General features: G+C 45.2%; 1 protein-coding gene across 1 annotated transcript; it reads left to right on the forward strand.

The window, feature by feature from the left end:
• Positions 1-1,610: 1,610 nt before the first annotated feature.
• Positions 1,611-10,481, forward strand: LOC128055521 (butyrophilin subfamily 2 member A2-like). The gene is made up of 7 exons (XM_052648114.1): positions 1,611-1,695; positions 2,498-2,845; positions 5,820-6,101; positions 7,378-7,599; positions 8,000-8,020; positions 8,120-8,146; positions 9,865-10,481. Exons 1-7 carry the CDS (start codon positions 1,611-1,613, stop codon positions 10,479-10,481), a joined length of 1,602 nt encoding a protein of 533 aa, XP_052504074.1.
• The last annotated feature ends 1,817 nt before the right edge of the window (positions 10,482-12,298 follow it).

The raw sequence follows: 12,298 nt of genomic DNA on the forward strand, positions 1-12,298 counted from the left end.
TAATCTCTCTACTTTAAGAGGCATAACCTTAATTCCAACCTGTAAAGTCTCTTTTTGCCATGTAATGTGTCATAATCAGAGGCTATAAAGATTATGGTGTGAACTCTTCAGCCTAGCACACATAGCCATGGCCTTGCTCGCTCTTAAGGAGGCCTCTGTTCTGTATATGCTAAGGGCCTCCATGATTGGAGATTCATTCCTGTGACTCTCAACAGGAGTGACTCTTTTTGGAAATTTAATCTGTAGTTCTTCATTCAGTTACTAGACTCAGGTATGTATGTAAGTATCCCTTTGCAGAAAAGGTGATTTTCCCTGTTGATGATGTCTGGTGAAATTTCTACTGATCTCATCTCTTAGATCAGGTTCCCCCAAAGCTGACTCTGAGCCCAGAACTTTGCATCAGGTTGTCTGTTTGAGATGTAATCCCAGGAAATTGCAAGTTTGAAAATAAATAAGAAGAGAAAGCCAACTAAAAGAAAAATGACATAAAGGGTACATTAATCAGTTGGTTGTCATGTGGCAACAGGGCTCCATCCCATCTATCCAGCACTAAGAAGTATGTGAAATTGAGATGTGCTTTGCTGACATCATCACCTGCCCACACCCCAACCACTAAACACACACACACACATACACACACAAATGGGGAGGCCTCTTCTGGTGATTACAAGCAGTGCCAAAATCCTTGGGGAAATCTCAAGGCTTCAAAAGAAAAAGAAAAGTATCACGCTTCTGTACAAAAAGAAAAAGAAATTATTAAAAGGCTCTGCACAGCTGTAAGGTTTCAATTCCTGTACTGTTTCTGTGTGTTCTGCCCAGTAACTAGTGAGAAAGCAAGCTCAAGGATGCCATTGGCTGGCTGACCCACAGCCGGCTCTGAATAATTCATTGAAAATATTGTGACTTTGTGAACACCAGGTGGACCGGGACCCCGGGGCCCGCAAGCCCCACCCCGCCACTAACGGGAGGTGAAGAAATGTTTTTTTCTCCGCTTTCCGAAGGGTGGTGAATATGCCCCTGGACGGGTTTAGAGGGAAGAGGGACAGCCAGAAAATCATTATTTGAGCGGAGGGAGGAGAAAAGAAAACGCAGAAGTTCATTCTAGAAGGTAAAAAGGAGAGGGGATGCACGACCGCTCGGGGTGGGGCCGAGGGTGGGAGGCGGTAGATGGGAGGAACAAAACCCAGTAAGGGGAAAGGGGGGGACCCCGGGAAGGGAGGCTTCCGGGGGCGAGGGTGGACTTATCTTGGCCTCTAGCCTGAATCTCTGGAAGAAAACGGAGGGAGGGTTTGGAAGAGTATCAAGTGACATCTGAAGAAACTCAACTCTGGCTGGAAAAGTGAGCCGAGGAGAGGGGAAAACTGCCTTCCAGATCGCTGTATTGTTGACATTCCATGCAGTGTTTAAAGGATCAATCTATAGGGAAATACCTAAACCGGGAGTCGGAGGGGGCGGCCCAAGAGAGAAACTGGGGCGCTGATGATACCAACATGGGTTACAGGAAAGTATAACCTAGATCAGAACTATGGTGCCAAGTCTCCTTGGCTGATTCTCCATGTGTTTCTAGGTCTCCCGTCGCTGCCTCTCCGGGTGACTCTTCTTGGATGCTTATGGAGCCAGTTGCTTCTCTGTATTTTTCCCTGCCAGGCTTCCTTCTCTTCTCCCACCTGCTCAGCTCCTTTGCACCGGTCTCAGGTAGGGGTGTACGCCACTAACTCCTATCAACTCCTCAGAAAGGAAAATCAACACTTAAGTCTGCAAAGGGCTTGAAGAAGTCTGTAAAGAAGGGCTGCAGTTGCGCTCACTCACCCTTTCATTCTGCGCACAGTCATCAAATGGATCACAGTCATCAGATGGATCCCAGGCACACTCTAGTAGCAATCCAGTGAGAGCCAGAAAGCCACGCTGTATATATAACTTAAAAATCCTTAGTAGCTACATGTTAAAAAGGAAAAGGAAACCAACCGATGAAACAAACTTTCATGAAACATTTTAACTCCAAATAACCAAAGTATTATTATTTAAAATTTTAATTAATGTAAAATATGAACAATGAGATGTTTAACTTTCTTATTCAAAATTTTCAAAATTGTGTGTCTTTTACATTATAGCACATGCCAATTGGGACTAGCTAGTGGCGATCACACTGGATAGCTAGAGTTTATAACCTATACCGCAGGCACTGCACTGGTTTGGGAAACAGAAGAAAACCTCTGTGAGCTCAGGGTTCATGAGGGGTGATCAGCGTAGGCTTCTCAATGTGTTGTTCATGAAGCATTAGTACCACCTGCTAGACACTCCTACTAGGTGTTTTTTGTTTTGTTTTGTTTTGTTTACTACCGACCAGGCACATCCCTTGGCCCCCAAAATCCTCAGCCCAGGAAGTCCCTGTGCCCTTAGAGAGAACATGTCTGTCCCCTGGAACACCCAGTTCCTTTGCTGTCTCAGACAGTTGACGGCTGGTGCCCTTGTCTGATTCTACCGCTTTGTGTAACAGTCCAGTTTAATGTCCTGGGACCAGCTTATCCAGTCCTGGCTGTGGTGGGAGAAAACGTCATGTTACGCTGCCACCTGTCACCTGAGAAAAACGCTGAGGATATGGAGGTGCGGTGGTTCCGGGCGCAGTTTTCCCCTGCGGTGTTCGTGTACAAGGGCAGGCGGGAGAGAACAGACGAGCAGATGGAGCAATACCGGGGAAGAACAACTTTTGTGAGTGAAGCCATCAGCGAGGGGAGTGTGGGGCTGATCATACACAACGTCACCGCCCACGAAAACGGCTTCTACTGCTGTTATTTTCAAGAAGGCAGATCTTACGATGAGGCCATCGTGCACCTGATAGTGATAAGTGCGTGCTTTCATTTTGTGAGATTGCTTTTTCACAGCCTGACTCTTTGGGAAAGTTTTTCTCCTCACTCCAGGCCCCCTGCAGATCAGTGGAGTTTGCACCTAGAATTCCCTGTAAACAGGGAGGGTGGCTTTTCCCTCCTCAAGGACTCACTGAATGGGTTTGCTCTGCTACTGTGGGTATCGGCTCTTGAGACACACACAACTGTAATCTTGAGCAGGGGCGAATGCTTAGTCCCTACAGATTATCCTTATGCCTACTTCCGAGAAATCTCTAAGCATATTTCTCAGTAACATGTTTTAGAACTAGACATTTTTATTGTTAAATAGAATTTGTTGTTGTTTAGTCCCTGTGTTGTGTCCAACTCCCTGTGACCCCATGAACTGTAGTCCACCGGGTTTCTCTGTCCATGGGATTTCCAAGGCAAGAATACTGGAGTGGGTTGCCATTTCCTTCCCCAGGTTCCTTTCCCAACCCAGGGATCAAACCTGCGTCTCCTGAATTGCAGATAGATTCTTTATCACTGAACCACCTGGGAAGGCCCATTAAATAGAGTACTCGTGCAGAAAAACTTGTAGAACATTAATGTACAGATTACTGAATTATTATGAGCTACAACCACTCCTCATATCAATAGATAGGATGCTGCCTTCTACTGACAGTGTCAGTTTGCTAGGGCTGCCATGACAAAATGCCACGGACTGTGTGGCTTAAATAACAGAAATGTGTTTTCTCACAGTTCTGGAGGTTGTTAAGTCCAAGATCAAGCTGTCAGCAGGTTTGGTTTCTCCTGCAGCCTCTCTCCTTGGCCTGCAGGTGGCTACCTTCTTGCTGGGTCCTCACCTGGTCTTCTGTCTGGGTCCTAATGTGGCCTTTGCTCTATGGGTGTACATTTCTTGTATTTCTGAGTGTCCTAATCTTTTTATAAGGACTCTAGCAGATTGGATCAGGGCCCACCCTAACAGCCTCACATTGACTTAATTACTTCTTTAAAAGCCCTGTCCCCAAATACAGGCATGTTCTAAGGGACTGGAAATTAGGGATTCAGCATAAAAATTTTGCAGGGACACAGTTCAATCCATAACATGCCGTTTCTCAAAATCCCCAGCTGAGACAGGTTCCTAGGAGTAAAAGTGCTGTATAATGAGAAATATTTATCTTCATCATTAATAGATACTACACATTTGTTTTGCAAAGTGTTTGTAAGTCTTCCCAATATACACTCTCACAATCATATAGGATGCTCCACACCTTTTTCATTAAGTCCAAAGAGAAGTTTTTTACATGTGACTTCAATCTATTTTTTCCTTTCTAGTAAGTTATTTTCCATGACTGTGAGGATCAAACACCATTCTTGATGTTTTTCATTTCCTCTCCCTTCCCTGCTTTTTTTCTTGGGACATCTCACCATCTTACAGAATATGCATTTTACTTAATTATCCAAATTATTGTGTCTCTTCCACTAAAATGTAGTTTTCATAAAGGGTTGTTTTCTCTTTTGTTTTTGCTGTATCCACATCTTTAGAACTGAACCTGGAGCATAACAGATGCTCAGTAAATATTATTGATGGAATAAATGAATCTGCTCCATAAAGCTGTAAGTGGTCATCACATCATACCTGAGCTATCTCTATTCTAAGCCTGAGATCTATTTTATTTTTCACCTTTCCCCATGAGCCTCTTACCAGTCCATGCTTTTAATCATCTTTGACATATGCTTTAGTCAGGATTGTTGAGCTTATGCTCTTGTCTAAGCAGCCCTCAAATCTTAGTAGGTTAAATCAACAAAAAAATCTATTTCTGACACATGAAGTATATCCTTCATGAGTCTGGGGGGCTCTACTTCATACAGACCTGCTTGGAACTTTATGGTTCACCTTGGCAGAGGGAAAGAGAGCTTGGCAAATTATGGTGAACATGACCCTGGCCTGGGCTATCCCACTCTGAATTGAGTCATTGTACAATTTTTTTGTTGGCTTTACTGTTTTTTGGTTTGGTTAATTGGCTGGCTGGTTTTGTCCTTAGATCTGTTGTCTCATACTTGCCTTTACTGAACCCCCCTGAAACGTTTTGTAGGATTTCTTCCCAAGTTGTTGAGTTCTTTTAAATCTTATCCTGCTTCAGAGTTTCCGTGCCAGGCTTTCAATCTGCAACTAGTTGTTTTTATTTTCCATCTTGAAAAGATCAAATTGAGGAAGAATCAGTAAGACTTAAGTGAGGTTTAATTTTGTCTTTGGTATAATTTGTGGAAGGTAAATATCTCTGAATTGGGGCGTAAGGCCTGGCTTTGCATGCTAGCTCTGTCAATTCTCCTAAAAACCAACACCTCTTTTAGATTATCAGATAGCTGTGGTGATGTGAAGCCCTAAACCAGGAGAAGGGAGACAGTGTCTTGAAGTCAAAAAGCTTCTTAGAATTCTGCCAGCCTGGCAGGTTTCTGTCCTTATTATATTGAGCTTAAAACTTCAAGAAGCCAGAGCTGCTGAGAAGTCCTCTCAGGGCAGAAAGTGAAAGCCTAGACCTTTTTGTTTCTGATCAGAGTGGACACACCCACCCAGAAGGGAGAAAATTAAAATCTCTAGCTGAATGAATCAGTCAACAAACATTTATTAGGAGGCAGATAGATGCTTGCTCCTGTGATGGAGTCCGTAGGGAGAGCCCGAAGAAGAGTGCAATGTAAGCATTTCCCCTCAGAGATCTCACATTTTTTTTTGCACATGTTGGCCTCCTGGTATTCTCCAAAACCGAGGTTTTCTTCCTTCCTTTTCTCCTTACTGTCTTCTTCCTTCCTTCTTCCATCCCTCCCTGTTTCTCCCTTCACAGAAGAGAGTGCGTGGAATGTGCCTAATCGTATTTTCTGGACACCAGCCTCTTGCTCTCTTGCCTCTTCATCACTAAGAGCTGCTTTCCTAAGACACTTTGGCTAAGACACCATTCATTACCTCTGTCACTGAGCCCTGGTCTCTCTCCCCAGGCCTGGGCTCTAAACCCGTTATTGAAATGAAGGGCCTCGAGGATGGAGGCATCCGGCTGGAGTGTATATCTGCAGGGTGGTACCCAAAGCCCCAAGCTGTGTGGAGGGACCCTCATGGTGAGACCATGCCCCCCCTGGAAGAGTCTTACACTGTGAGTGCAGATGGGCTCTTTCTGGTCACCACGGCTGTGATCATCAGGGACCATTTGGTGAGGAACATGTCCTGCTCTGTCAGCAACACCCTGCTCAACCAGGAGAAGGAAACTGTGATTTTCATTCCAGGTTAGTTCCCTACTCTCTGAAGGCTCATTTCTTTCTTTCTTTCTTTTTTTTTCCAGAGGCTCAGTTCATGGAGGCAGGATGCTCAGCAGACAGATTGGGGCCCAGCAGGGGGATGAGGAGGTAGGGCCATGGGGTAGAAGGATCCTGAGCCCTGAAGATCTGGAAGCTACAGCTGAGCTGAGGCCTCTCCTTGTCATAAGAGGAAAATCAAATTGTCTCAAAACACAGGGGTAGGAAGCCTCTTTAAGGGTAAATCTGGTAGTTGTTTGATCATGGTCCTTATCCTGCAGCAATTTTCAAATATTTAGAACAGTCCTAAAACAATGGACGGTGGTGTGTATGGGTGGTGTCTGCTGAAGCCCTCCCTTCCTCCCCATGAGATTTCCCAAGGGACAGTGCTGAAGAAAGTCTGTCTATAGACATTCATGAATGCATTAAAGAAGTACTAAACAAGTATCTCATATGTTCAAGGTACTGTTCTCGAAATCGAAGATAAATCAGTGAACAAAATACAAGAAGATGCCTGCCCTTGTGGGTCTCACATTCTAGAACAGCAGAGGACAATAAGTGAAATCATTAATTAAAACAAGGAGTGAAGTAATTAAACTGTGGACTGTATGAGACAGTGATAAGTATTGTAGAAAAATATTATATTTAAACTCCTGAGGCGGGAGTTTATCTGGCAGTTTTCAAAGACCCCCTAAGACACAGATAAGATTGGAATGAATTGAGGCCAGGAAGAGTTGGAGGAGACGAATCCAGAGAGGCCATGGGTCTGGATCGTATGGGCCAGTGTAGGCCACAAATGAACTTTGGCTTTTAGTCTCAATAAGATAGGAAACATTGCAAGGTTTTGAACAAAGAAATAACATGATCTCACTTAGGCTGCTGTGCTGAGGACAGACAGCAGAAGGGCAGAAGGTATGGACAGAAGCAGGGAGGAGGGTATTGTAATGTTCCAGGCAAGAAGGGATGGTGGCTTATATCACACAGTGGCTGTGCTGATTCTGTATGGCTGGTTAGCTTTTAGTCAGCCTTGTCCCACTCATGGTGACTCAAGGTGTTACTTGCTTTTTTGTCTGCTGAGACCCCAATCCTGGCAATCACTGTGGGGTGAGCCCGTGCAAAGTCGAAGTTTCTTTCCCTAGCTGGGGTTTCTCAAAGAGAAGCTGGTAGAGCAGGGACCTGAGAGAGCTCTTTAGATCTGTGCCCTGAGGGGCTCTGATTCTGGAGCTTCTTTTTCTCACTAAATAGGATTTTGGCGCTCCCTTTTCAGAATCCTTTATTCCCAGAACATCTCCCTGGATGGTGGCCCTGGCAGTCATCCTGCCCACTCTGCCTCTCCTCATTGCTGGGAGCATCTATCTCATCAAGAAACTCCAGCTGGGAAAAAAGATTCTGTCCATGCAAAAAGAAGCTGATAATGAAGAGAAAGAAATTACACGTAAGGAACTGGGGAAAGAACGTGTGGAAAAAGAGAAAGAATGCCAAACAAAAGGTAAAAGAGTAGGAGGACAGTTCACTGTCACACAACTCGGCCAGCTAAAAGTCTGGGAAGCAGAGTGGGCATAAATAAGAGCAGCAGCAAGGGCTTGGAACTCTCACATCCTAGTAATGAATCCCTCAGACCTGACTTTCTTCCACTCTGCAAATGCTGCATCCATTCACCTGGCTACGTGTAACCCTATGTTGTTGGACAAAAGCAAATCTAAATAAGTACTGATAGTATCTAGCCACCTGATCATATATCATTTCTGGTATCTTGTCAGTTTCCTAGGCAGTGAGGGAGGAGGGTGGTGGTATTCACAGAAAAGATCAACTTTTCATTATTTAAGACAAACTCAGATTTTCTTAGTTCTTCTCTTAAAGACATTCATTTGTTTCTTTTTCCTTTTCAGAGCAACTTCAAGAAGAATTGCGTAAGTTTAGCATTTCCTGAACTACTCCCTGCATGATTTGTATTCTTCACTGTTAGCCATTATTTCATGAAGCTCATCTCTCTGCCTGTCCCATTGCAGGATGGAGAAGAAGCCTCTTACATGCGGGTGAGCGCCTCTAACATTCCCTGAGATCCTGAGCTTTCTCCCCACCAGGCAGCCAACACGACACATTAGAGGAGCAAGGGGGCCCAAAGCTGGCTGGGGAAGCAGGAGCCTGGGTTAGTGCACTAGCAGGATCCCACCCAGTGCTGGATTCTACCTCTGCTGTCAGAGACACTCCACAGGGCTTAACCAATTCTATAGTTTACTCCTGACCATCCTTTCTTTTTTAGAATAATTTAATCCATGATCCGGAGAAGGCAGTGGCACTCCACTCCAGTACCCTTGCCTGGAAAATCCCACGGACAGAGGAGTCTGGTGGCCTACAGTCCATGGGGTCGCTACAAGTCGGACACGACAGAGTGACTTCACTTTCACTTTTCACTTTCATGCACTGGAGAAGGAAATGGCAACCCACTCCAGTATTCTTGCTTGGAGAATTCCAGGGACAGAGGAGCCTAGTGGGCTGCCGTCTATGGGGTTGCACAGAGTCGAACACGACTGAAGCGACTTAGCAGCAGCAGCAGCAGCATCCACGATCACCAAAGGTCTACCATACATAGTGAGTGAGGGAAGTCACTCACTGGTATATAGACTACACAGTGGAAGAGCCATGTGTGGGAAAGGCAATGAAGTTCCCAGGCCTGGCTCAGGGGTGTGTAGAGGCCAGAAATACCTTCCTGCTCCAAGAGAGCACTGATATTCTGTGTATAGGGGAGGGGATGTGGGCAGGAGGGAAAGTACAGGGTCCAGTGACCTGGTCCTAGTAAGCACTTTTGAGTTTTATAATTTGTCACCTTCTGCTCAAGAGCATCAAAGAATTCAGCCTTTGCTGGATCCCACAGCACTCAGACGTTTCCTCTTTCAAATTTCAAAATCATCACCATCAGGCATATCAATTTGGAGAAAGAAGAAAATCATTTTAACACAGTTGTTTTGTATTAGATGTAGACTGACTAATAGTAATTGCCAAAAAGTAACTGCAGAGATGGCTGCAGAATGTTAGGGGTCTGAAACATTTCTTATATCCAGACAGGTCGTAACTGTAGTCAACACACCTATGTTATTAAAGCAAAATGGATGGATATAGTTTCCCCTACCTTTTGCCATACTTACTTCTCAGGCAGCAGGATGACTTTGGGGGAACTTATGTTCCTTTTTTAGCTTCTGAAGGGGGCTCGTTAGTCATTTAAATCAGTTGTCAGCGGGTTAAACCAGTAGGACACAGAGGACTGTGTAGGGACCCTTTATCACCCTTATCTGTATAGGGAAAAATCGGCCTTACTTGCTTAATTGGGGGAGGGGAAGAGGATGGATTCTCTTTGCTAGTTTAAGCCAACTGGGGAACTTTATTCTAACTTGAGCCCCAGAGATCATATATCTTGAATAGAAAAAGCTGACAGATCTGAGAACTTTGAGAGAAAGTGGGAGCCATTCATTTCAGCTCATTGGCTGAACTTTCTGTATTTCTTAGAGCCCCAGTCCTCCTCTACCTGAGGCAGCACTCCTGCCACTCAAGAGAGAGAAGTGCAGACTCAGTAATTTAATTCTATCTGTGAGCTACCTGGGATCTGGGGTCAGGGGGCTTTCATGGAAAAGGCTGTTACCCAAGGGATCCTCCCCATGCTTTCTGAGATCTCTCAGGGGACCCGGAGTCAGGTCCTGGTCTCAGGATCTCACAATCTTGTGAGATCTCAGGCCTAAACCTGAGATTTCCTCTGCAGCTGATGTGGTCCTGGACCCAGACACTGCTCATCCTGAGCTCTTCCTGTCAGAGGACCAGAGAAGTGTGAGAAGGGGCCCTTCCAGGCAGAGCGTGCCTGACAACCCGGAGAGATTCGACTGTTGGCCTTGTGTCCTGGGCCTGGAGAGCTACTCCTTAGGGAGACATTTCTGGGAGGTGGATGTCGAAAACGTGATGGTGTGGGCTGTGGGGGTTTGTAGAGACAATGTTGAGAGAAAAGGGGAGGCCCTCCTGGTTCCTCAGAATGGCTTCTGGACCCTGGAGATGTTTGAGAACCAATACCGTGCCCTCTCCTCCCCAGAGAAGATTCTCCCCCTGAAAGAGCGTCTTCACCGGGTGGGCGTCTTCCTGGACTGTGAAGCTGGAGATGTGTCCTTCTATAACATGAAGGACAGGTCACACATCTACACATGTCCCCGTTCACCCTTCTCTGGGCCCCTGAGGCCCTTCTTCAGGCTGGGATCCGATGACAGCCCCCTCTATATCTGTCCATCGTTTAGAGGGGCCCAGGGGGTCACAGTGCCTGAGGGGGGCCTGGTCCTTTACAGGGCAGAGACCCACCACACCCACCAATTCCCTGGTCTCAGAGCCAGGTAGGGAAACCCAGGCCCAGGCCACCTCTACTACAGCACCGCCTGGAGGAATACTATCCTCCTTCCTTCTGGTCACAGGAGAATCTCCCCCGGGGTTCCCCCGGACATGTCTTCACGCCCTGGAGCATGTGTCTCCCTCATTAGACTATTGCTTTAGTAACTTGCTGCATGTAACCATGGGGCAGGGGCCAGTCTCAGGAATACTAAGTGCTGCCACATGGCTCCCAACCAACAAGTAAGTGTGAGAAAGTGACAGGCAGAGAACCAGCTGCTTTAACATCGGATGACAAATTCAGCCCAAGACTGGAATTGACATCAGATACTGTGGATCTGGGGATTCCCTAATAGCTCAGTTGGTAAAGAATCCACCTGCAATCTGCTGGAGAAGGGATAGGCTACCCACTCCAGTATTCTTGGGCTTCCCTTGTAGCTCAGCTGGTAAAGAATCCACCCGCAATGTGGGAGACCTGGGTTTGATCCTGGGGTTGGGAAAATCCCCTGGAGAAGGGAAAGGCTCCCCACTCCAGTATTCTGGCCTGGAGAATTCTGTGGACTGTAAAGTCCATGGGGTCACAAAGAATCGAACACGACTGAGTGACTTGCACTTGCACTTTCACTGTGGATCTGGGGCAAGGACAACGGGGCATAATGAGAGGTAAGAGGGGCAGGGAGCCAGAAATGGAGGTCAGAGATGGAGGAAGTAAGACAGAAGGTCCGTTTCTAACCCACCCCCAGGATTTCCAGAGCATGCAGTAAAGCTCCACAGGCCTAGATTCAGGATGATCTAGGATGAAGGAGGATGAAGGACAAGGATGCATCTGGGCCTGGCCTGGCCTGGCTCAGGTGTCCCTACAATAAACAAGGCGTCAGTACTTTGTTATTGGGTGTGGCCTAAGGTTTAAGGTCCCAGAGGAGCAGATAAGCATTGGACCAAGTGGATCTCAAAGTTCAGGTTCAGTGAGGAGAGCAGTGCTTTCCAGCTTTTTGGACTTAGGATGCATTTAGACACATAATAATCATTGAGGACAGAAAAGTGCTTTTGCTTATCTGGGTTATATCTATCAATATGTGTGGCATTAGAGATTAAACTGAGAACTTTTTTTAAAGTATTTATTAACATATTTAAAAAGGAACAAGTCAATTATAGGTTAATATGAAAAACATGTTTCAGGAATGATCACTATCTGTTGTTTCCAATGTAAAATAAAGTTTATTGAGAAGTGTGGTATTTTTTCATGTTTTTGCAAATCTAATGTCTGGCTCCTAGAAGGTAGGTAGATCCTCACCATCTGCCTCTGTATTCAATGCTGGAATCACAGATCATGGAGGCTCTAGAAAGCATTATCTACACTACTGAGAGAATGAGAGGAAAAATGACAAATAATATCTTATTATGAAACAATATTAACTTTGTAGACTCAAAATGTAACAGAGATTGCCCCCCCAAAATCTGTAAAACATCCTTTGAGAACCAGGATAAAGGATCCTGGAACTGAGTCAGGCATTTAAAATTATGACATAAATGGTAGTATTTTGGACTTTATGTAATTCGGCCATCCAATTGTAAAACTTGGCTGAAAAATTTAAATGATACTTAAAAAGTTCAAAATTGTATTACTGCAGTTCCTACAGTAAACAAGGTGTCACGATGGACACGTTCTAGAAAAAATCTGAAACATTGAACTTGGTGATTTGCTGAGATGGAAAACTGGTTTATTAATGTGCATGTGTTTTATTTTTGGTGCTGTTGACATGATAACATTTGAGCAGTTTTAGCTAAAAGCACCAGACTGCGAGTCAGGAAACAAGTGCTACTAATAC

This window comes from Budorcas taxicolor, chromosome 11 (genome assembly GCF_023091745.1).
Source record: "Budorcas taxicolor isolate Tak-1 chromosome 11, Takin1.1, whole genome shotgun sequence".
NCBI classification, from domain to species: domain Eukaryota; kingdom Metazoa; phylum Chordata; class Mammalia; order Artiodactyla; family Bovidae; genus Budorcas; species Budorcas taxicolor.